General features: G+C 38.9%; 1 protein-coding gene and 3 gene segments (V, D, J or C); all 4 read left to right on the top strand.

Annotated features, from left to right (window-relative positions):
- Positions 1-1,564: 1,564 nt before the first annotated feature.
- LOC131364763 (uncharacterized) lies at positions 1,565-3,725 on the top strand. The gene is made up of 3 exons (XM_058408093.1): positions 1,565-1,663; positions 1,749-2,047; positions 3,378-3,725. The coding sequence occupies exons 1-3, from the start codon at positions 1,624-1,626 to the stop codon at positions 3,723-3,725; spliced, it is 687 nt and encodes a 228-aa protein (XP_058264076.1). The 5' UTR covers positions 1,565-1,623.
- An 818-nt stretch (positions 3,726-4,543) lies between these two features.
- LOC131344541 (Ig heavy chain V region MC101-like) lies at positions 4,544-5,443 on the top strand. The segment is given in 2 exon segments: positions 4,544-4,636; positions 4,735-5,443. Coding segments are annotated over 2 exon segments (360 nt in total).
- Positions 5,444-9,288: 3,845 nt separating this feature from the next.
- On the top strand, positions 9,289-9,886 carry LOC131342423 (Ig heavy chain V region 914-like). The segment is given in 2 exon segments: positions 9,289-9,466; positions 9,560-9,886. Coding segments are annotated over 2 exon segments (408 nt in total).
- Positions 9,887-18,669: 8,783 nt separating this feature from the next.
- Positions 18,670-19,123, top strand: LOC131370855 (Ig heavy chain V region 914-like). The segment is given in 2 exon segments: positions 18,670-18,717; positions 18,807-19,123. Coding segments are annotated over 2 exon segments (363 nt in total).
- The last annotated feature ends 2,656 nt before the right edge of the window (positions 19,124-21,779 follow it).

The raw sequence follows: 21,779 nt of genomic DNA, 5'->3' as shown, positions 1-21,779 counted from the left end.
TGATTTAAATACATTTCAGATACATTCTCCTCCCATCATCAGCAGATAAGCAAATCCAAGCGTCAGAGTTGGCTCTCACTCTATTTACAGCATCTCACAAAAGTGAGTACACCCCTCACATTTTTGTAAATATTTTATTATATCTTTTCATGTGACAACACTGAAGAAATGCCACTCTGCTACAATGTAAAGTAGTGAGTGTGCAGCCTGTATAACAGTGTAAATTTGCTGTTCCCTCAAAATAACTCAACACACAGCCATTAATGTCTAAACTGTTGGCAACAAAAGTGAATACACCCCTAAGTGGAAATGTCCAAATTGGGCCCAAAGTGTCAATATTTTGTGTGGCCACCATTATTTTCCAGCACTGCCTTAACCCTCTTGGGCATGGAGTTAACCAGAGCTTCACAGGTTGCCACTGGAGTCCTCTTCCACTCCTCCATGATGACATCACAGAGCTGGTGGATGTTAGAGACCTTGCACTTCCCCACCTTCTGTTTGAGGATGCCCCACAGATGCTTAATAGGGTTTAGGTCTGGAGATATGCTTGGCCAGTCCATCACCTCAGCTTCTTTAGCAAGGCAGTGGTCGTCTTGGAGGTGTGTTTTGGGTCGTTATCATGTTGGAATACTGCCCTGCGGCCCAGTCTCTGAAGAGAGGCTCTGCTTCAGTATGTCACAGTACATGTTGGCATTCATGGTTCCCTCAATGAACTGTAGCTCCCCAGTGCTGGCAGCAGTCATGCAGGCCCAGACCATGACACTCCCACCACCATGCTGTAGGCAAGACACACTTGTCTTTGTACTCCTCACCTGGTTGCTGCCACACACGCTTGACACCATCTGAACCAAATAAGTTTCTCTTGGTCTCATCGGACCACAGGACATGGTTCCAGTAATCCATGTCCTTAGTCTGCTTGTCTTCAGCAAACTGTATGCGGGCTTCCTTGTGCATCATCTTTAGAAGAGGCTTCCTTCTGGGACGACAGCCATGCAGACCAATTTGATGCAGTGTGTGGCGTATGGTCTGAGCACTGACAGGCTGACCCCATACCTCTTCAACCTCTGCAGCAATGCTGGCAGCACTCATACATCTATTTCCCAAAGACAACCTCCAGATATGACTCTGAGCATGTGCACTCAACTTCTTTGCTGGACCATGGCGAGGTCCAATCTGAGTGGAACCTGTCCTGACCTGTCCTTGTTTACCATCATCTAATCCATCTAACCCCTGTTTGCTATAATTTTCTGGACAGAAAAATCTTCTTGTAGTTTGATTAATCATCTAAAGCAGTGTGTATTTGAAACCAATATTGTTTTTTTTAATTCTCAAATTTGATTTTAATTTGATTTAGTAGAGAGGATGACATTATAATAAAATTATTCAAATGGTTTTCTACACCAAATACCACAAAATTCAGACTTAAATATAATATAGTTCAGCTATACAGTGAGCAGCATGTGGTTGTGGATTGAACTCCTCCATAGTGGTCATGGACACTCCCTATTCAAATAGAGTCGTGTATAAACAGCATGTTCTTGACTGCTCTAGTTTCCAGTGAGCTCTGTGATAGATAACACTCCCATACACTTTAAATCTGGGTGAAGCAGAACTCAGAGAAGGATGATTTTAGGACAGTGTATTTTACTGATACTGATTTCATGTAAGTTTATGTTTTTAATGTGATGATTAATAGGAAAACAAATCTTTGTAAGATAACATTACCTAGTTCTACTCTTCTCTTTTAGATTCTTATGGACAGTCCCTGACATCCTCAGCTTCTGTGGTGAAGAGACCTGGAGAGTCGGTCACTCTTTCCTGTACTGTCTCTGGATTCTCAATGAGCAGCTACTACATGCACTGGATCCGTCAGAAACCAGGACAAGGACTGGAGTGGATCGGACGTATTGACACTGGCACTGGCACTGCATTCGCTCAGTCACTGCAGGGCCAGTTCTCCATCACTAAAGACACCAGTAAAAACATGCTGTACCTAGAAGTGAAGAGTCTGAAAGCTGAAGACACGGCAGTTTATTACTGTGCACGAGACTCACACTGACACAACAGACTCCAGAGCTGTACAAAAACTTACACAAGCACGTCCTCATGAGCTGTAAATATTCCCTCAGCAGGAAGCTGCACCCCAGAGACATTTATTATGAAGAACATCATCCATTCACACTCAGCACTCAGATCTTACTCTCTTCTAGCAGTTATTAATATTAATAATAATAATTCCCATGTTATGTATCACATTTACATTATGATGTCTATTTATTTGACTCGAGGCAAATCAGCTCTAGGACAATGATTCTGATGACTAGTTGTGACTATATACTGTACTATTCATGCTTTTATTCCTCCTATTTGTGATACCAGCTGCAGGAACACTACAGGTCAGTGGTTAATTCCTGAATTCAGCAGCACAGAATCTGACGAGAGATTAAACAAAATGTACATGTTTTCTGCAGCATCATTACTACAAACTCCTAAATATAAAAATCATCTGTAGGGGGCAGCAGCACACTTGTTTTCAAGAAGGTTTCATGAAACTATGGAATCTAACAGCTGAAGGATGTTTATGCAAATTCATCCTGTTATATAAAAAAATCAGCCTCTTGCTCACCAGAAGTTTGTGTCACACGACTGAATCAAAGAGCTTGATGATGGAGCTGAGGGTCACTCAGTACTACATCTTTGTTTTAATGTTAACCAAAGGTACCTGAGACTTCTATACACTACTGTATATACAGCTCTGGAAAAAAATAATAGACCACTGCAAAATAATCAGTTTCTTATGTTTTTTTCTTACAGGTTCATGTATTGGTGAGATGAACAGTTTTGTTTCATTTTTTGTGAATTGCTGACAATATTTCTCCAAAATTTAAAATATAACTATTGTTATTTAGCGTGTATATTTAAAGGAAATGACAACACATTAAAATAACCCAAGATCATGCAGTATTTGCAGAGCTTTAATAACTCAAATAAAAACGCAATGCAAATCATTTGTAAACAAATTGTGTAAATGCTTTGGCTAAATAACATTAAGAAATCAGTATTTGGTGGAATAACCCCTATTTGCATGCGTTTTGGCTCCATGATCTCCACCAGTTTTTCATATTGCTGTTGGGGAACTTTATACCACTCTTTTTGCAAAAAAGCAAACAGCTCAGCTTTACGTGATGGTTTGTGACCATCCATCTTCCTCTTGATGACATTCCAGAGGTTTTCAATAGGGTTCAAATCTGGAGATTGGGCAGTAGTCTCTTATTTTTTTCCAGAGCTGTATATTCCATCAGAATATCTTGACTGTGTTGATGATGATCTTTGATTGTTATGTTTTATCTGCTAGGTGTCAGCAGTGATGAGATCAGACTGGACCAGTCTCAGCTGTGGTAAAGAGACCTGGAGAAACTGTGAAGATCTCTCGTAAGATACATGGCTTTGATATGACTGAGTACTACATGCACTGGATACGACAGAAACCAGGGAAAGCTCTGGAATGGCTTGGCCGGATGGATGCTGGCAAAAATCAGACGATATATGCAGAATCTGTGAAGAACCAGCTCACCTTAACAGAAGACGTCTCAGCAAGCATGCAATATTTAGAGGCCAAGAGTCTGAGGACAGAGGACACTGCAGTTTATTACTGCGCCCGAGAAACCACAGTGACTGGATCTGAGGAAGCAGCTGTAATAAAACCAGACACACATTGTAACTAAATTTGCTTCACTTGTAATTCATACACAGATAAACACAGTCTGTATTTATTTACTGCTCCAATTCAACATAATTGTACCTGGATATAACCCCAAATAGGGGCGTGGCCTGAACTGGATTTTTTTTTTTTTTTCAATATACATGAACCCTATTACTTTGCTCCTGGAAGCAATGGAAAATGCCCACAGGTAGAAATGGCAGCTCTGTCAGCATGTGTGAATGTGGTTCTGACTTTTCCTCAACCAACAAACTAACAGACATCCCAGTCCCAATACACACCTCTAGTCTCAAGCAGATCTCCTGCAGGATTTCTAAAAACAAACCTCCTGTGTGTATTATTATCTGTTCAGAACACATTACAACTTTACAACTTCACCATATCAACAATGCTACACATTTGTGTGGCTTGTCCAGTATATATGGTCTGGTGTAAAGGATAGAAAACAGAAATCTATAACATACAAAAACTACAGAGAATGATGACCTCTCTGTAAAGCTTGCAGCTGGACATCCTGTCAGATCCACTGTAGTAGAAACGTAACTAAGACCTTCTAAACACAGCAACTATACTTTATTGTGAAAGGTTCATTTTAAATGATTGTTAAATGAAGATGTTCGGTCAGTTAATCACAGAGATACGTTAGTGTTTTGTTCATTTCAGGCTAAGACAAATTCTTCAAAGAGGAAGAACATTAATGAGTAAATGAGTAAACCTGAGACTTCAAGATCATGCAGTTGATGATGCATTTTACTCCTCCACTCATGTTTCTTACATTAGAGAGGTCTGTGTGTGTGAGTGAGTGTGTGTGTGATGAGGAGAAGGAGAGCAGCTGAGCATTTTACGTCACTTCACTTTTATATCAAACAACAATGCTCTCATTATCGGTGCTGCTGCTGCTTTCAGCTTCATTCTGTAAGTCTCCTTGTCAGCTGAATGAATTTAGATTTAATTCCCCATTTGTAAAAATGACTTGATGGCTTTTGATGATGTTCTGTTGTTGTTATTTACAGGTGGTGTTGGCGGTCTGGAGCTCACTCAGACAGCCTCTGTGCTCTTGAAGCCTGGAGAGTCGTTCTCCATCTCTTGTAAGATCTCAGTGTGGAGTTACTGTATTCACTGGATATGGCAACCTGCTGGAAAAGCTCTGGAATGGCTCGGATATCTCTGTAGTGGTGGTGGCACTGATCTCAAAGACACAATGAAGAGCAAGATCAGTCTCAGCCAGGACAAATCCATCAGCACGGTTTATTTAAGAGGACAGAACTTTCAGGTCGAGGACACGGCTGTGTATTACTGTGCCAGAGACACAACACGACAAACTCACTGAAGCCCTTGCACTCTTATTGACTTGGTGTTGCATTTGATCTGATCTGTCCTGTTGAGCAAGATATGTTATACGTTCTTTATAGTATGTATTTCTGATCTTCTTCTATGCTATAATTACTGTTTCTGATTACAATCATTATTACTCTTAGGGAAGGTTCTTGTTTCTTTCTGCACTCTCATCTATTATGGTTTTCCCTGTGATTATTTTATAGCTATAATGCTTACAGTGAATTATGGATTGTCATAGTTCTGCTCATATGTTAAACCTACTACTGGGTGTTTCATATTTCATACCGAGGATATATCTTATCTTATGGAACTGAGAGTATATAAGGTAAGGAGAGATAAGGAAGTGGGTGATATATTTAGTTGTTGTTTTGGGGGTTTGGTTGCTGTGGTGATCTCTAAGGGGTGGGTTGATTTGGTGGGAGGGTGGGGGATTTTTACGGGGTGGCACTATGCTGGCATTGTATATTCTGTTTTTGGTGTTCTTTTGTTGTTTTTTGCTTTCATTTTTGTAATTTTTTGTATTCAATCACAATCCTCTGTTGTATATCTCAATGGGTAGAGATTTAAGATTTTTGAGCTAGAATGTTAGAATGTTTAAATCATCCGGTGAAGAGAAACAAAGTACTTGCTCATCTCCGACAGCAGAAAGCAGAGGTTGTCTTTTTGCAAGAAACTCATTTATGCAGTGTAGACCATTCTCGCCTCAACCGTGGGTGGGACGGGCAGATCTTTCATTCCTCATTTCAGGCAAAGGCAAGAGGTGTAGCTATCTTGATTGATAAGAATATACCCTTTGCGCCAAATAATATTACCTCAGATAAGAATGGTCGCTATATAATTGTTTCGGGCACTTTATGCAATGAGAATATAAATTTAGCTAATCATTATTCCCCTAATGTATGATGTCAGTTTCTTTAAACACACACTCTCTCTTGTTCCTGATTTAAATTCGCACTCTCTTGTACTCAGGGGAGACTTTAATTGCTGTCTTGACCCAGTGTTAGACCGCTTGTCATCTAAGCAATGCACCCCAGGCAAATCCTCTATTTACCTAAATAGTTTCTTTTCTAAATATGGCCATCAGATGTATGGTGATTTTTGAACCCCCCAAAAAGAGAATTTTCTTTTTTTTCAAATGTTCATCATTCTTACTCTCTGATTGATTATTTCATCTTGGATAAAGCTTTAATTTCTAGATTTCAATCCTGCTCATATCAAAGTATTATCATATCGGATCATGCCCCTCTTATCCTTGATTTGACCTTTTCAGACTTGCCTTCCCTTAGGACAAACTGGCGTTTCAATACTTCACTCTTGGGAGATGAGAATTTTATTTCCTTTGCTGCTGACCAGATTTCTTTTTTCCTAAGTGTTAATAAATCAGTGGATGTTTCAAACTCAGTAGTGTGGGAGGCTCTTAAGGCATATATGAGAGGCCAAATTATTTCGTATGCCACTACTAAAAGAAAGCGTGCCAGAGAAAAGCAAGCATCTCTTGCTAATGAGATTTCCCATTCCGGATTTAGAAGCTCCCATCTCTCGAAGGAAGTGAAAGCTGCTATTGCTTCCCTACAATCTGGGAAATCCCCGGGACTCGATGGTTTTCCATCAGAGTTTTATAAAAAATTCTTGATATAGCTCGCCCCTTTTTTGACTACTGTTTTTTCAGAGGCCTTTGAGAAAGGAACTCTCCCCACAACTTTAAATCAAGCATGTATCTCTTTATTGCTTAAAAAAGATAAAGACCCGTTGTATTGCTCTTCATACAGGCCCATTGCTTTGCTTAACTGTGATGTTAAAAATTTTGGCGAAGGTGCTTGCCTCGAGACTTCAAGATGCTCTCCCTGCCATCATTTCTCCTGATCAAACAGGTTTTATAAAGAATCGTCAGTCTTTTTTTAATATCCGCCATTTGCTTAATGTGGTATATTCTCAGCATCAGTCCATTCCAGAATGTGTTGTCTCTTTGGATGCTGAGAAGGCATTCGACAGGGTAGAGTGGGAATATCTTTTCTTAGTTTTAGAAAAATTTGGATTTGGTCCAGCCTTTCTCTCTTGGATTAAGTTGCTTTATAGCGCTCCTTCTGCTGTAGTTCTGACCAGTGGTCTTTATTCTCAACCATTTAATTTGCATGGAACCCGCCAGGGCTGTCCGTTAAGCCCATTATTATTTGCCCTAGCTATTGAACCCTTAGCAATTGCTCCACGTGAATGTCAGCAGATTACTGGAATTACATGTGGTGAGGCCGTGCATAAAGTAACTTTATACGCAGACGATTTACTACTTTTTATCTCTAATCCACAGACTTCTTTACCTGTAGCTTTAACCATGCTTGAGGTTTTCTGGCTACAGGCTTAATCTGGATAAGAGTGAATTTTATGCAATTACAGTACTCCAATATACCATTGAAGCCAGTAAAAAACAAATTTACTTATCTTGGTGTCTGTGTTACTCACCATCATAAACACCTTTTTAAACATAATTTTGGTATGCTTTTGGAACGGATTAAGAAAGATCTTTCTAAATGGTCCCCTTTAAAGATTTCTCTTATCAGACGCATTAATTCCATTAAGATGGTAGTTCTCCCCAAATTTCTTTATCTTTTTCAGTCTTTACCGCTGTATATCCCTCAATTATTTTTTAAATCCTTGTTATTTCTACTTATATTTGGAATGGTAAGCATCCTTGTTTGCGTAAAACATACCTTCAAAGGTCTAGACGAGATGGTGGTATGGCATTGCCTAATTTTAAGTTTTATTACCGGGCAGCTAACGTATGAAATACACAGTATTGGTGGCATTATCACCTTCTACCTAATAAACCACCCTGGATGGACATGGAAATACATGCCCATAAGCAAATTTCCCTTCCAGCACTTCTAGCAACCAAATTACAGTTAACTTCTTATACCTCTGTCGAGTGCCCAGTGGTTAAACATTCGTTGAGGATATGGACCCAGTTTAGGAAATCATTTGGTTTTAAGGATCCTCCTCTTCTTGGCCTGTTGCCTGTAATCACCTCTTCTTGCCTTCAATGCAGGATGGGATGTTTAGGAGATGGGCTGACAAGGGGATAAAATGCTTCAAAGATTTATTTACTGATAATTTATTTGCTTCTTTCGAACAGTTAGTATCTCATTTTGGTCTTATTAAATCTGATTTCTTTAGAGTCTTGCAAGTAAAAGATTTTGTTATGTCACTTTTTTCGGATTTTCCAGTGATGCCTCCTGAAAATCCTATGGATAGTTACCTTTCTTGTAAGTGGCCTCACTGAATAATTGCATGATTGTTGTTCACAGGTATTAAATGTATTGAACTGGTTCAGCCTGCAGTCATGGTGGTTAAGCCTGGAGAATTATTTTCAGTCCCCTGTAAGATCACTGGATACTCAGCCACTAGCTCCTGCACTAACTGGATACGTCAATCAGGACATGTACTGGAATGGATCGGCTGGTACTGCAGCTCAAGTGATACTGCCAGCATAAATTCACTAAAGAACATGATTCGTTTCTCAGCTGAAGCCTCCAGCAACACTGTGACTTTACACGGGCAAAACTTTCAGACTGAAGACACAGCTGTGTATTACTGCACTCGTAACTCACAGTGAGACAGATCAACAAAGACGCTTTACAAAAACACCCAAAAACTGGCAGAAACAGTGTTTTATCTCCATGTTTTACCTTCTGTGTTTCTCAGAAGTGTGAGAAGACAACACCAGATTAAATGTATTTAATAAAGCATATATCTCATGGTAATTGGTAATTACTGTCCTGCAGTCCACTAAATCATTGTTCCTTGTCCAGTGGGATTGAGTTTAACATAATTATAGGAAATGATAAATCAGTATGTAGTTAAGCATTTCAATATTAAACCCTTTCAGTTTATTAAAATGAAAGGTTTTTTTCCTGATTTAAATTGACCTTTTTTATTTTTGTTATTTCTGCTTTGATGGCTTAAATTTTCCAACACATGAGCACAAGTCACGTTGTGAAGCGTGCTGATCACCATTGAAAATCACAACAATTCCCGCCAGTAACACAGTTACAATTCTTAAATGGCCAGCAATATTTCAGTAATGTATGGGAATCGCAATAATACACACTTAATGTGCAGTACACTTAAACCAAGACTCAGATAACCAGTCTCACGAATGACATCAGCTTTTCAACCTAGTTACATTATAAACCAACATTAGATGAATCTCCTCTTCATGATTTAAATACATTTCAGATACATTCTCCTCCCATCATCAGCAGATAAGCAAATCCAAGCATCAGAGCTGGATCTCACTCTATTTATATGATGTGATGGTGTCTGTTAAACTTTGGAGAACAGAGAAGACTCCAGTACAAACAACACACACCATGTTCTCTACATCTCTACTGCTCCTGCTGGCAGCTGCTTCTTGTGAGTGCTTTATCAAATTCATTCATTTACTAGATGAAGAATAAAGGTGCAGCAGATATTGTGTGCGATATCACCATGTGTTTTCCTCCACAGATGTACATGGTGTGGAACTGACTCAGCCTGCTTCCATGACAGTCCAGCCAGGCCAGAGTCTCTCCATCCACTGCAAGGTTTCATATTCAGTTACGAGCTATGATACAGGTTGGATCCGACAACCTGCAGGAAAAGCTCTGGAGTGGATTGGATACATCAGTAGTGGTGGGAGTACAGCTTACAGTGACAAACTGAAAAATAAGTTCAGCATCTCCAGAGACACTTCTACTAACACAATAACAATTGGAGGACAGAACATGCAGACTGAAGACACAGCTGTGTATTACTGCGCTAGTTACACACAGTGAGACAGAATAGTGGATTCCTCTTACAAAAACCTTATGAGACATGTTACACACATCCTCTCAATGCAACTAATAAATCATCTCAGTCACACTTTCACTTTCTTCCACTGGAATGAAGTCAGAATCTTTTGCAGCATTTTAAAACACAGTCACACAAAGTTAGTATGAAATAAAAAGAAAACATTATTGAAAGAGTGTTCATTCAAAACCATTATTAATCCCTTCATTTGACAGGATTTTTTTTTTTACCAAAATTTGGAATCAGTGTTTACTGAGTGGATTCAGGAATAATACAGCATGTTTCCAGCAGTGTGTTGTGTTTAACACACAGTCTGTTCTCACAGTGTGAGGTGCAATAATTGAAACAACTGAAGGAGGCAGCAGAGTTTAACAAATAAAGTGAAAAAAGTGAATCCACAAACTGCATTCTGTATGAGACTCATTCACTATCATTCATTATCAGACAAGTATTGATTTATTTTTCATAATTTAGGATAATTTGTGCTACATATTACCATATTTACACCAGATATGAAGTATTTTATAAAAACAGAATAAAAAAATACATTCTGTCCTCCTCCATTCATTATCATGATGATGTGAAACCTCTGCTAGATTTGAGCTTTACAGATTAATTGATTATGTGAATGCTTTAATTTCTTTTGCAGGTGTAAAATATTAACATTTCATATTATGTTTTTTTTTTAAACATTGAAGGCCAAAACATATTAGAGAAATCCTGTCAAAGTCTATTGGATAAAGGGTTTTGCTCCTTTTGGTTTATTCAAAACGGATAAGTAAAAAAAGAGAAGCAGATGCTTTAAATGATTCCATCATTCACAAAGATTTAATAACAGACATGTTGTTGGCATGAGCTACTGACTAAATGAATCAGTGATGATTTGTGACCGGAATTATTTCTTTAATTAATTTCTGTTTCTATTAGACAGTTAGTGTTACAGTTTAGAGGTTGAAAGTCATTTACATACTAAATTTAACTTTTTTACTCAGTTTTAAATAAATATAAAGTACCATATGGTAAGCACCAAAGAACATTTTTCACTGTGGTTATAAAACATGTAGAACACCATCATAACAATATGTAAATGAATATGCAAAACAGCCTGGAGATTCTTTAACCCTCAGCTGTAATGTATCCGGTTACTCAGTTACTGATAACAGCTACGCCACAGGTTGGATTCGACAACCTGCAGGGAAAACTCTGGAATGGATAAACTACATTTGGGGGGGGTGGAAGCATGTATCATAAAGAGTCTCTAAAAAGCAAGTTCAGTATTTCTAAAGATGCCTCCAGCAGCACGGTGACTCTGAGAGGACAGAACATGCAGACTGAAGACACAGCTGTGTATTACTGTGCTCGTATACCACACAGTGACACAACAAGCTGCAGTGCTGCACAAAAACCTCATCTTCACAGTTCACTTCATTGATGAAATAACAACTACATTTTACACAGTAACTAATCCCCACATTACAATAAATTCAGCTTAGACAGATCAGCATTTACCAAAAAATAATACAAGTATTAACTTAGTTCAAAGTTAATAAAATATAATTATTTTTATTTTTTTTACTTCATATATTGATTTAAATATTGTCTCAATTAACTGCTAATAATTTGAATTACAAATTACATTTTTATATAAAAAGTAGACATGATAAACTGTTTCACTCTTTGAGAAAATGTAATTAGAAGATAAAACATTTGTTGATATGAATACGTTTTCTGTAATGTGATGTTTATTTTTGAGTTGTTGGAAGAAGTCTCCAGTATCAGAGCTAGGTCAGGGTTAAAGGTGACTTCATTCTCAGTATGGGAAAGTCTTCAGGACAGAGGAGTTTTTCTCAGTAACAGGACAGGTGGTGAGGGAAGGACTGTTTCTAGTTGTAATAATGCGCATAGTCACAGGAAATAACTTGTTTGACTTTAAATGAACAAAATAAATAAATAAATAATAATAAAAAAGAAATAAAAATGGTTAATGATGATACATGAAAGACTTCAGGACTAATATGTAAACCTTTGGTGAAACCTGGAACTCTGCTTTGATTCATTGTTGATTATTTTTCTATATCAAAACCTCCCCAATGTTTTATTCCTTACTTACTGGCACTGAGCTTCTCCACTTGTGTTTGTTTATGTAAAGCTCCAAGTAAGTAAACAGCAATTTATTCTTAATACAGGATGACTAGAAGGCAGTCTGAGTGAATAAACCATTTATAGGGGAACTTTGGTGGAAGAGTAAAGAAAAGTACCGAAATATCTGAATACAGTGATTGGATTTGTATAAGATACAGTGATTGGATTTGTATAAGATACAATGATTGGATTTGTATAAGATACAGTGATGTGGTATGAATGGAATGATGAATATAAATATAGAATGTTGTATTTATTGGTAAAGCGCATGTAGTGCAGTTTTTTTACTATTGTGCAATTGTGCTTTAGTCCAGCTGGGGTCATTGATGTTATGGTATAAGTCTAGAAAAGTCCAGGCTCTAGGTGTTCTCCTGGTTGAGGGCCTGAATGACCTGCAGGATGAAGCTGCTCCTCATTCTCACTGTGTTAGGGAGCTCAGTGTACACTCAGCTGATTGCACCACCCTCTGTAGAGATGTCAGGTTCCGTATGATGTGAACATCAAGGTACCAGAAACTGTCCACTCTCTCCACTTGGCTCCCGATGATCATGAGTGACTGGTAGTTCCCCTCCTGCTTTGTGCTGAAGTCCTCTATCAACTTCTTTGTCTTGCTGATGTTCAGGAGATTGTTCTCCTGATTTTTAATCTCCTCTAGGTAAACCGTCTTACTGTTGTAATCTACCTCACAATGATTCCTATGAATTTGTAGGGTATAAAAATTAAAAAGCTACATTTAGTAAAACAGGTTCTTGAACGTTTCCTAATGTGTTCATTAGATAAGTAAGGTATCTTCGAGAAATTATTTGACTTGGTTCCCTTTCTGATAGAGAAACATTCTGTTGTAGGGATTTACAAAGTACCTTATCATCCACACATCTATACAATGAGCAGCATGTGGTTGTGGATTGAACACCTCCATAGTGGTCATGGACACTCCCTATTCAAATAGAGTCGTGTATAAACAGCATGTTCTTGGCTGCTCTAGTTTCCAGTGAGCTCTGTGATAGATAACACTCCCATACACTTTAAATCTGGGTGAAGCAGAACTCAGAGAAGGATGATTTTAGGACAGTGTATTTTATTACTACTCATTTCATGTAAGTTTATGTTTTTTATGTGAATATTATTAGCATTAAAATCATTATAAAATAACATTACCTAGTTCTACTCTTTTCTTCCAGATTCTTATGGACAGTCCCTGACCTCCTCAGCTTCTGTGGTGAAGAGACCTGGAGAGTCGGTCACTCTGTCCTGTACTGTCTCTGGATTCTCAATGGGAAGCTACAACATGCACTGGATCCGTCAGAAACCAGGACAAGGACTGGAGTGGAGTGGATCAGGCGTATTGACACTGGCACTAGCACTAGATTCGCTCAGTCACTGCAGGGCCAGTTCTCCATCACTAAAGACACCAATAAAAAACATGCTGTACCTAGAAGTGAAGAGTCTGAAAGCTGAAGACACGGCAGTTTATTACTGTGCACGAGACTCACACTGACACAACAGACTCCAGAGCTGTACAAAAACTTACACAAGCACGTCCTCATGAGCTGTAAATATTCCCTCAGCAGGAAGCTGCACATCAGCTCTACGACAATGATTCTGATGACTAGTTGTGACTATATACTGTACTATTCATGCTTTTATTCCTCCTATAAGTGATACCAGCTGCAGGAACACTACAGGTAAACGGTTAATTCCTGAATTTAGAAACACAGGGTCTGTTCAGCAGCACAGAATCTGACGAGAGATTAAACGAAATGTAACATGCATTCTGCAGCATCTCTACTACAAACTCCTAAATATAAAAATCATCTGTAGGGGGCAGCAGGTTGCTTGTTTTCAATAAGGATTCATGAAACTATGAAAGCTAACAGCTGAAGGATGTTTATGCAAATTCACCCTGCTATATAAAAAATCAGCCTCTTGCTCACCAGAAGTTTGTGTCACACGACTGAATCAAAGAGCTTGATGATGGAGCTGAGGGTCACTCAGTACTACATCTTTGTTTTAATGATAACCAAAGGTACCCGAGACTTCTTTCTGTCTGTCTCTGTCGAGGTATATGCCCCACTCCTGAGCTCCAAGTTCCAGTGTGACCACTGGCTCTACCCCTGGTCTGAGTCTCGTCGCTTGGTGTTGCTCACTGTGGATGCTGTGGATGGATTTGTGTGGACAGCCTGTGACCAGGAGACAGCCGTGGACAGAGCCACCTGGGGACTTTCACACTGTCACGGATCTGCCGTTACATCTGTCAGGTTGCGACAAATATACCTGCGGCAACTGGAGCGGAACTTATACAGCTCATTAACACTAAACTCCAAATATACAACTAGCAACAATTAAGCACATTATGTGACTTAGTCACTTTACTACAGAACCCATTTGCAACATACCTGCCTCGCTCATGTCCAAAGCTGTTCTGAGCGAGGGCGAGAATTAACTAAACAATTACACCGCAGAAATGACATCACTCAAATATAAAACTCAATGTATTACTTTAAAACAAAAATACAATTACCCACAATATTATAATGACATCAACAGCAATATACACAAACAAACAAAAATATAATTAAAATAAGTATAGTCAGTTCCCGTGGAAAATTACTTAAAGTTTGCTGGAAGAGTCACATGACCTAAAACGCTTCAGAAACATTAAATAAAAACAGATAAAAAATGTATCTGGATATAACCCTAAAGTGGGTGTGGCCTTAACTAGTATTGTTTCTTAAAAATATACATGAAACCTATCACTTTGCTCCTGGAAACAGTGGGAAAAAAGCCCACATTTTATGCAAATCCTCCACTCATGTCTCTTACATTACAGAGGTCTGTGTGAGTGTGTGTGTGTGAGTGTGTGTGTGTGTGTGTGTGTGTGTGTGTGAGTGTGTGTGTGGTGAGGAGGAGAGCAGCTGAGCCTTTTACTTCACTTCACTTTTAAATCAAACAACAATGCTTTCATTATCGGTGCTGCTGCTGCTTTCAGCTTCGTTCTGTTAGTCTCCTTGTTAGTTGAATGAATTTAGATTTTATTCCATGTTTGTGAAAGTGACTTGATGACTTTTGATGATGTTCTGTTGTTGTTATTTACAGGTGGTGTTAGCGGTGTGGAGCTCACTCAGACAGCCTCTGTGCTCGTGAAGCCTGGAGAGTCGTTCTCCATCTCTTGTAAGATCTCAGTGTCGAGTTACTGTATTCACTGGATATGGCAACCTGCTGGAAAAGCTCTGGAATGGCTCGGATATCTCTGTAGTGGTGGTGGCACTGATCTCAAAGACACAATGAAGAGCAAGATCAGTCTCAGCCAGGACAAATCCATCAGCACGGTTTATTTAAGAGGACAGAACTTTCAGGTCGAGGACACGGCTGTGTATTACTGTGCCAGAGACACAACACGACAAACTCACTGAAGCCCTGTACAAAAACATCCCTGCTCATTTTCCTTTCTCTTCTGTACACTTGTACCCCGGGACTGTGGTATATATGAGCTAGCAGAGCTAAGACCCATCTTTATCTCAACAATACATTAAATTATTGTTAATTAAGTGAATACACAGTTTATCCATCATTAATACTACACCAATCCAGTTGTGCAGGTTGTTGAAGTGGATGTTGGTATCAGTGATAGAAGAAAAAAGAGAAACGAAAAAAGAGAAACAACGTGTAAATATTTTTTTGCACCTATTGAGGGCAGCAGTTCACTTCTACTGAAGTAAAACTCATCAAAAAAAAATCTGAGCAAACTGGATCATTTATATTAAGCATTCTGATGTGGAATAAAAAAGTGTTCAACAAAACATTCTGAGGTTATTCATTCATTGATTTATTCATTAAATAAAATACTTTATGTTCATTAATAATTAATAACCATCATTAATGACTAAGTTATAAGAACTCTCAACTCTTGCTTGCATGTGAAAAAGGTGATCATGGATTTCAAGATGGCGCCACTGCATCAAGCCTGCCATCTATACCTGCATCTGTGTTTGTTTTTCCTCGCGTTGCTGCTCCCTACACTTCTTTTTCTTTTTATTCATCTAGTCGACTCTCTAATAACATACGATTGGCTAACACTGCTAAATATTCGCTCTACCATAGAACATTTTCCACCGGCTCTCACACATCTGTGTTCAGGAACACTGCTGCCACTATTCACGAACCTGCCGGTTCACCGCTTGCATCTGTCTGCAGTTGATCTAAGGAGGAGACGACATCACCGCCGAGGCAAGCGAGGAGGAGTATTGGTAAGACTAAAATCTTACCTGAGATCATCCTCATCGCTCTGCCCTCTAAATGTGGTACAGCAACCGTGAGTCGTGTGTATGTGAGCTTTGAGCTGTTAGTTTCTGTCATTAATGATTTTTCTTGCTCTCATTTACCGGGCACCTAAATATTCCTCTGATTTCATTCATGCATGCTGTCCGAATAATAGCTTTTCTGTTGATTTTAATAATTTATTGGACTCTTTCAACCTTACTCAGTCAGTTAAAGTGCCAACACTTGTAATTGGACACACCTTGGACCTAGCGATTTCATTAGGCCTCCTTCCCACTATCAGGGATGTGGGTGATTCATGCTTTTTGGACCATTTCCCAGTTCTGTTCGATGTCATTTCTCACTCTTCACCCAGCATGTCAACACTTCCTGCTCAATACGTCCGTATTATTTCATCTCAAACTCCAGGTGGTTTCTCATACGCCAGATCTTCAGAGATGTGGACGCCCAGGAACTGAAAGCTGGAGACATGCTCTACTTCAGACCCGTTGGTGTAGATAGGTGAGTGTCTGCTGCTGTTAGATGTCCGGAAGTCCGCAATGAGCTCTTTGGTATTCTTGGCATTGAGGGTGAGGTTGTTCATGGAACACCATGCTGACAGGCTTTGGATCTCCTCCCTGTAGGCCGATTCCTCAATGTTGCTGATTTGCCCAATAACTGTGGTATTATCTGCATATTTGATGATGTTGGAGTTATGCCATGGAACACAGTCATGGGTAAACAGGGAGTAGAGCAGTGGGCTCAGCACGCAGCCTTGTGGGATGCCGGTGTTCAGGATGAGGGTTGAGGATATGTGAGGTCTATTTGTTAGGAATAAAAATATAATCATTTAATATCACAAGACAATAATCACTATAATGTATTCAGTCACTAGTTCATCTTTAGGAAGTGTTTTATTTGGGTCAGAGTGCTGGATCCAGAGTCCATCCCAGGAACACTGAGCGTACAACCTGGACATGTTATAAATTCACACACTCATTCACACCTAGGGGCAATTTTAATGAAGATCACTGATCTTGATCACTGTTGGGTGTAATGCATTACTTAGTAGCAGGAGCAAGTGGCTGTTTTGGAACTATTCCAAATGGAACTATTCCAATTACTTCTCTTTTTTGGCCCAGGTAGACAAGAACATTAACGTGAAATGTAAGCTATGTCCTGGTGAAAAAAACTATCGGCCCCTGTCAATACCACGAGTAATTTACTGAAGCACTTGACAAGGCAGCATCGACAAACACTTTTGAGTGATCCATGTTCATCGACAGTACAAATGTTAAGCAGGCAAAACTTGATTTTACATCAGGAGTGTAGAAAATGTCCAAAGGTGAGCTAAAAAAATGATTGCAGGCTACCAGTCAAGGTTTATAGGGATTTTAGGAAGTAATTAATAATGAGTTAAATTACTTATTGAGTAATTAAATTACTTTGCAGACAGAGTAATTAGAAACACATTTTAAATACAGCATTGATGGTGTAATTAGTAATTAATAACTTTTTTGTAGTAACTTACCTAACACTGCTGCTGATTCAATTTCTCAAAGAAGATCAATTTAAACTTTTGAATAATAAAGTAGATGAAGTATAGAGAATAGTTTCACTGTTGAGTTGTTGATAGATATTAGATTTCAGCTTTGCCTTCTGCTCACTAGAGATTACAATTCTTCTTCAGAATTTAAAAACACCTGATCTAGAATCTTCTCAGCTATTTCTCTCTGGATTCATCAGTTAAAGCCTCTAGAGGGCAGACTATACCAGAATGAACATCATGTTCTATTGAACGGTTTGATTATAATGTTAAATGTAGTTCATACTGTTCAGAAAACACTGCAGTATTTCACCATGTGAGAGTCAAATATGGAAGGAGTTATTCACACTGTTATTTTAACACAGAAACCTGGAAATTTGTAGACATGAGAATAATTTCTGTGTTAATGTAATTATCTACATTGCAGCATACATATGACTGATAATTATTATTATTTTCATGTATTATGAATGAACTCTTGGAGCTGGGGGTCATCCCCCCAGTGTTATGCAGTGAATGGGCCATGCCTGTCATGCCAGTGGTTAAGAGGAACGGGGATGTGAGGATTTGCAGTGAATCCGGCTCTGTGAATATGCTCATATGAAGAGTGTGTTCTCTTCACATAAATTCAGAGACCTAAGAAAGTCTCTTAATGTTCCAAATTTTATAGATTTATAATCACAGATTAGAGACGTTCATGAGAAGGGGAGATTTTCACGTGTAGAGGAATCCATCCCATTTTGTCCCTAAGATAAGGAGTGTCTCTATGCAAATGTCCTTCCCTGTTATATATTTAAGCAATGAAGACAAAGAGCTTTTACTTCTTCTGCTTCAACACACACCATGATCTCTACATCCCTACTGCTGCTGCTGCTGGCAGCCGTACACTGTAAGTGTTTTTACATTTGACATGTAATACAATTTTGGTTCCTTAAATCTTTTCGCTTTTACATCATTAAAATAACTTTTCTTTAACAGGTGTTCACTGTGTTGAGCTGATCCAGACCGGATCCACAGTATTAACTCCTGGTCAGTCACTGACTCTGACCTGTAAAGTGTCTGGATATTCATTAACTGATAGCAGCTACTGTACAAACTGGATACGACAACCTGCAGGAAAAACTCTGGAGTGGATCGGAGAGATATGTGGTAGCGGTAACACTTACTACAGTGAGAAACTGAAAAGCAGGTTTCAGGTTTCCAGAGACACGTCCAGCAGCACAGTGACATTAACAGGACAGAACATGCAGACTGAAGACACAGCTGTGTATTACTGCGCTCGTGAACCACAGTGAGACAAATAAACAACGTCCCTGTACAAAAACTCCAAGTAAACTGAAACAGTGCTAGCTCCCAACATCCTCCTTCATTAAAAAATAAATAATAATGATACCAGTTCTGACTACAGCACCGGAGCCTCATGAACAATTTGACAGTCGGTTTCTGATTACATTGAATTGATTAGGCTCATGTTCATTTCACTCTGATGCACAGCTATCAATATCTGACATTCACCTTTGTGCGAGGAAATGACACTTATTGCAAGATTTTACAAATCTTCAGACTGACTGACTGTTTGTTGAATTCGCTTCTTACACACATTTTCATGCATGGTTTCTTCACACTGTGGAGTTTTTTACCTCCAAAATTGTCCTTCACCTGCATCTGATGAGTTTTCCCAGACCAGCACACACATCCATTTTATTTTCCATTACGTTTAATAACCTCCGTAATGAAATAATAAATGATTACATACAAAAATGGAAGGAAAAATGTTTAAAAATTCTAAACATTTGAACAGTTGTGCAAATTATGTTCCATTTTTACTGACAATTCACCTGAAAAAGTTTACTCAACCTTTGGTCTTGAACTGTATACTGTATAATTAACCTGCACACACTTTAGAAATATTTGAACATTATACTTTTTGTTAAGATTTAAGGCCTGTGATGGTTGTTTTTTCCTTATTCACACAACATCTACCCAACATTTTGAGGTTTAAAGGACTGAAGGTGTGTCATAAATATGAGAACATGTTCTCCTGGGATTTACATCAAAGTCATAAACTCTAACTACAGCATTGTTATGAAGCTAAGACATTACAGCTCCATTATATCAGTGTCTCATTAAACCAGGCTGCTTCATCCACACAGCTTGATCAATTACATAGTAAATAAATAGTAAGTAACTAATAATTTGTGAATGTGTATGTTTTTACATATTCGGGAAATGCCTCATGTCTTCTGAAAGCCTAAACACTTACATGCAAATCAAACCCCTTTATAAATGATTAGAGGTGTTCTCAGGAGAAGTGAGGATCTGGGTTCAGGTTCTGCTCAAACCATGTTCTTTACACTTCTACTCCTGCTGTTAACAGCTACATCTATACATCTACATAGTCTATTCTCTACATTTCATAGCTTTTCTTTCGGTTGCGCTGCTTCCAGTAGTGTATATTTATAATAAGAGTATTTATCCAATCATATTTCAGCCAGTGGCTGACATCATGTGTTGCCCGGTCTTAAGGCCTTCAGAATTAATAGTGCAGGCGCCCGTACCTTAAAATAAGTGGCAATGAAACTGTCCCATTAACCAATCAGATTTCGAGTTGGCGTCACGGGGCCATCTAGCAGGCATACGATTACGTCAGGAATTTCCCGTCCTTTGATTGGATAGTTGGAGTAGTCAGAGGCAGCGACCCGCCCATATACAGTGTTTCTATATTCACTGCGTCTCATTTTGGATGCTGCGTTCTCCGGAGATTGCAGTTTGCTGCGTCCGTCATCAAGAATGTCTTTTTTGAGAAAAGTAACCGTAATAAAATTGACTGTTCCTTGTGAGGTGTGAAATACTGTAGCCTATTTTCTTTTTTACTTTGTTTTTAATTAACGGTTGATTAGTATCTGTTGCCGTGGTGTCCAGTTGCAATTCTAGAATTTTCATTTAAGTGGGGCTCAGCAACCAGTGAGGGTATAATAGTAATAGATAAATGGATAAATAAATAAAATAAAGGTTTGACTAACAGGTTATGATGGTAAACGTATTGCAGCATTCCACTGTATGGCATAGATGTGTATAACATTTGAGTACTGAACAAGCCAAATACGAGTCTTCCTGATCACACACTCACACACACTCACACACACACCGATACACACACACACACACACACACTCACACACACACATACACACACACACTTACACAGACACACACACACACACACTTGTCCTCTGATCCTCGGTCTGTGGATTGAAGAACGTGCTGAAAGACGGGGAGGAGCTGAAGTCTGCCGCTGTTTTCATATGAAATTTAAAGTGGACTGAGGAGATCACCAATTTGTGTAGAGTTTATGGAGAATCGCAGAATTTTAGGAGGGCTGAGTAGAAAATGGCCTAGTGACGCCCATGGTGGCGTCATAATGATGGTATAGAGGTGGATTCATTCAGGAAGGACACCAGTGAAGGCCTAGATCTGAAATGCACAGCCCGCCACTGCTGGAATGGATCGGCTGGTACTGCAGCTCAAGTGATACTGCCAGCATAAATTCACTAAAAAACAAGATCACTTTCTCAACTGAAGCCTCTAACAACACTGTGACTTTACACGGGCAAATCTTTCAGACTGAAGAGATTGTTGTGTATTACTGCACTCGTAACTCACAGTGAGACAGATCAACAAAGACGCTTTAAAAAAACACCCAGTACAGAAGACTGTTAGAAGACTGTTAGTGTCTTATCTCCATGTTTTACCTTCTGTGTTTCTCAGAAGTGTGAGCAGACAACACCAGATTATATCTACTAAATAAAGCATGACATCTCTACATCTCATTAGAACTGAGTTATGATTCAGATTGGATCATGACCATATTATTGTCCTGCAGGCCACTGAATCATTGTTCCTTGTCCAGTGGGATTGACTTTTAAATAACTTTAGGAAATGATAAATCAG

This window comes from Hemibagrus wyckioides, linkage group LG02, assembly GCF_019097595.1.
Source record: "Hemibagrus wyckioides isolate EC202008001 linkage group LG02, SWU_Hwy_1.0, whole genome shotgun sequence".
NCBI classification, from domain to species: Eukaryota; Metazoa; Chordata; class Actinopteri; order Siluriformes; family Bagridae; genus Hemibagrus; species Hemibagrus wyckioides.
This window is presented reverse-complemented; position numbering and strand designations above follow the sequence as displayed.

What these genes read in the sequence shown, in the direction of transcription:
- LOC131364763 (XM_058408093.1), top strand. Translation starts at nt 1,624, where the DNA reads ATGATTTTAGGACAGTGTATTTTACTGATACTGATTTCAT. An exon ending in TTTACTGATACTGATTTCAT is followed by an intron (nt 1,664 to 1,748) that starts GTAAGTTTATGT and finishes CTTCTCTTTTAG; the next exon opens with ATTCTTATGGACAGTCCCTG. An exon ending in CAGTTTATTACTGTGCACGA is followed by an intron (nt 2,048 to 3,377) that starts GACTCACACTGA and finishes TGATGAGATCAG; the next exon opens with ACTGGACCAGTCTCAGCTGT.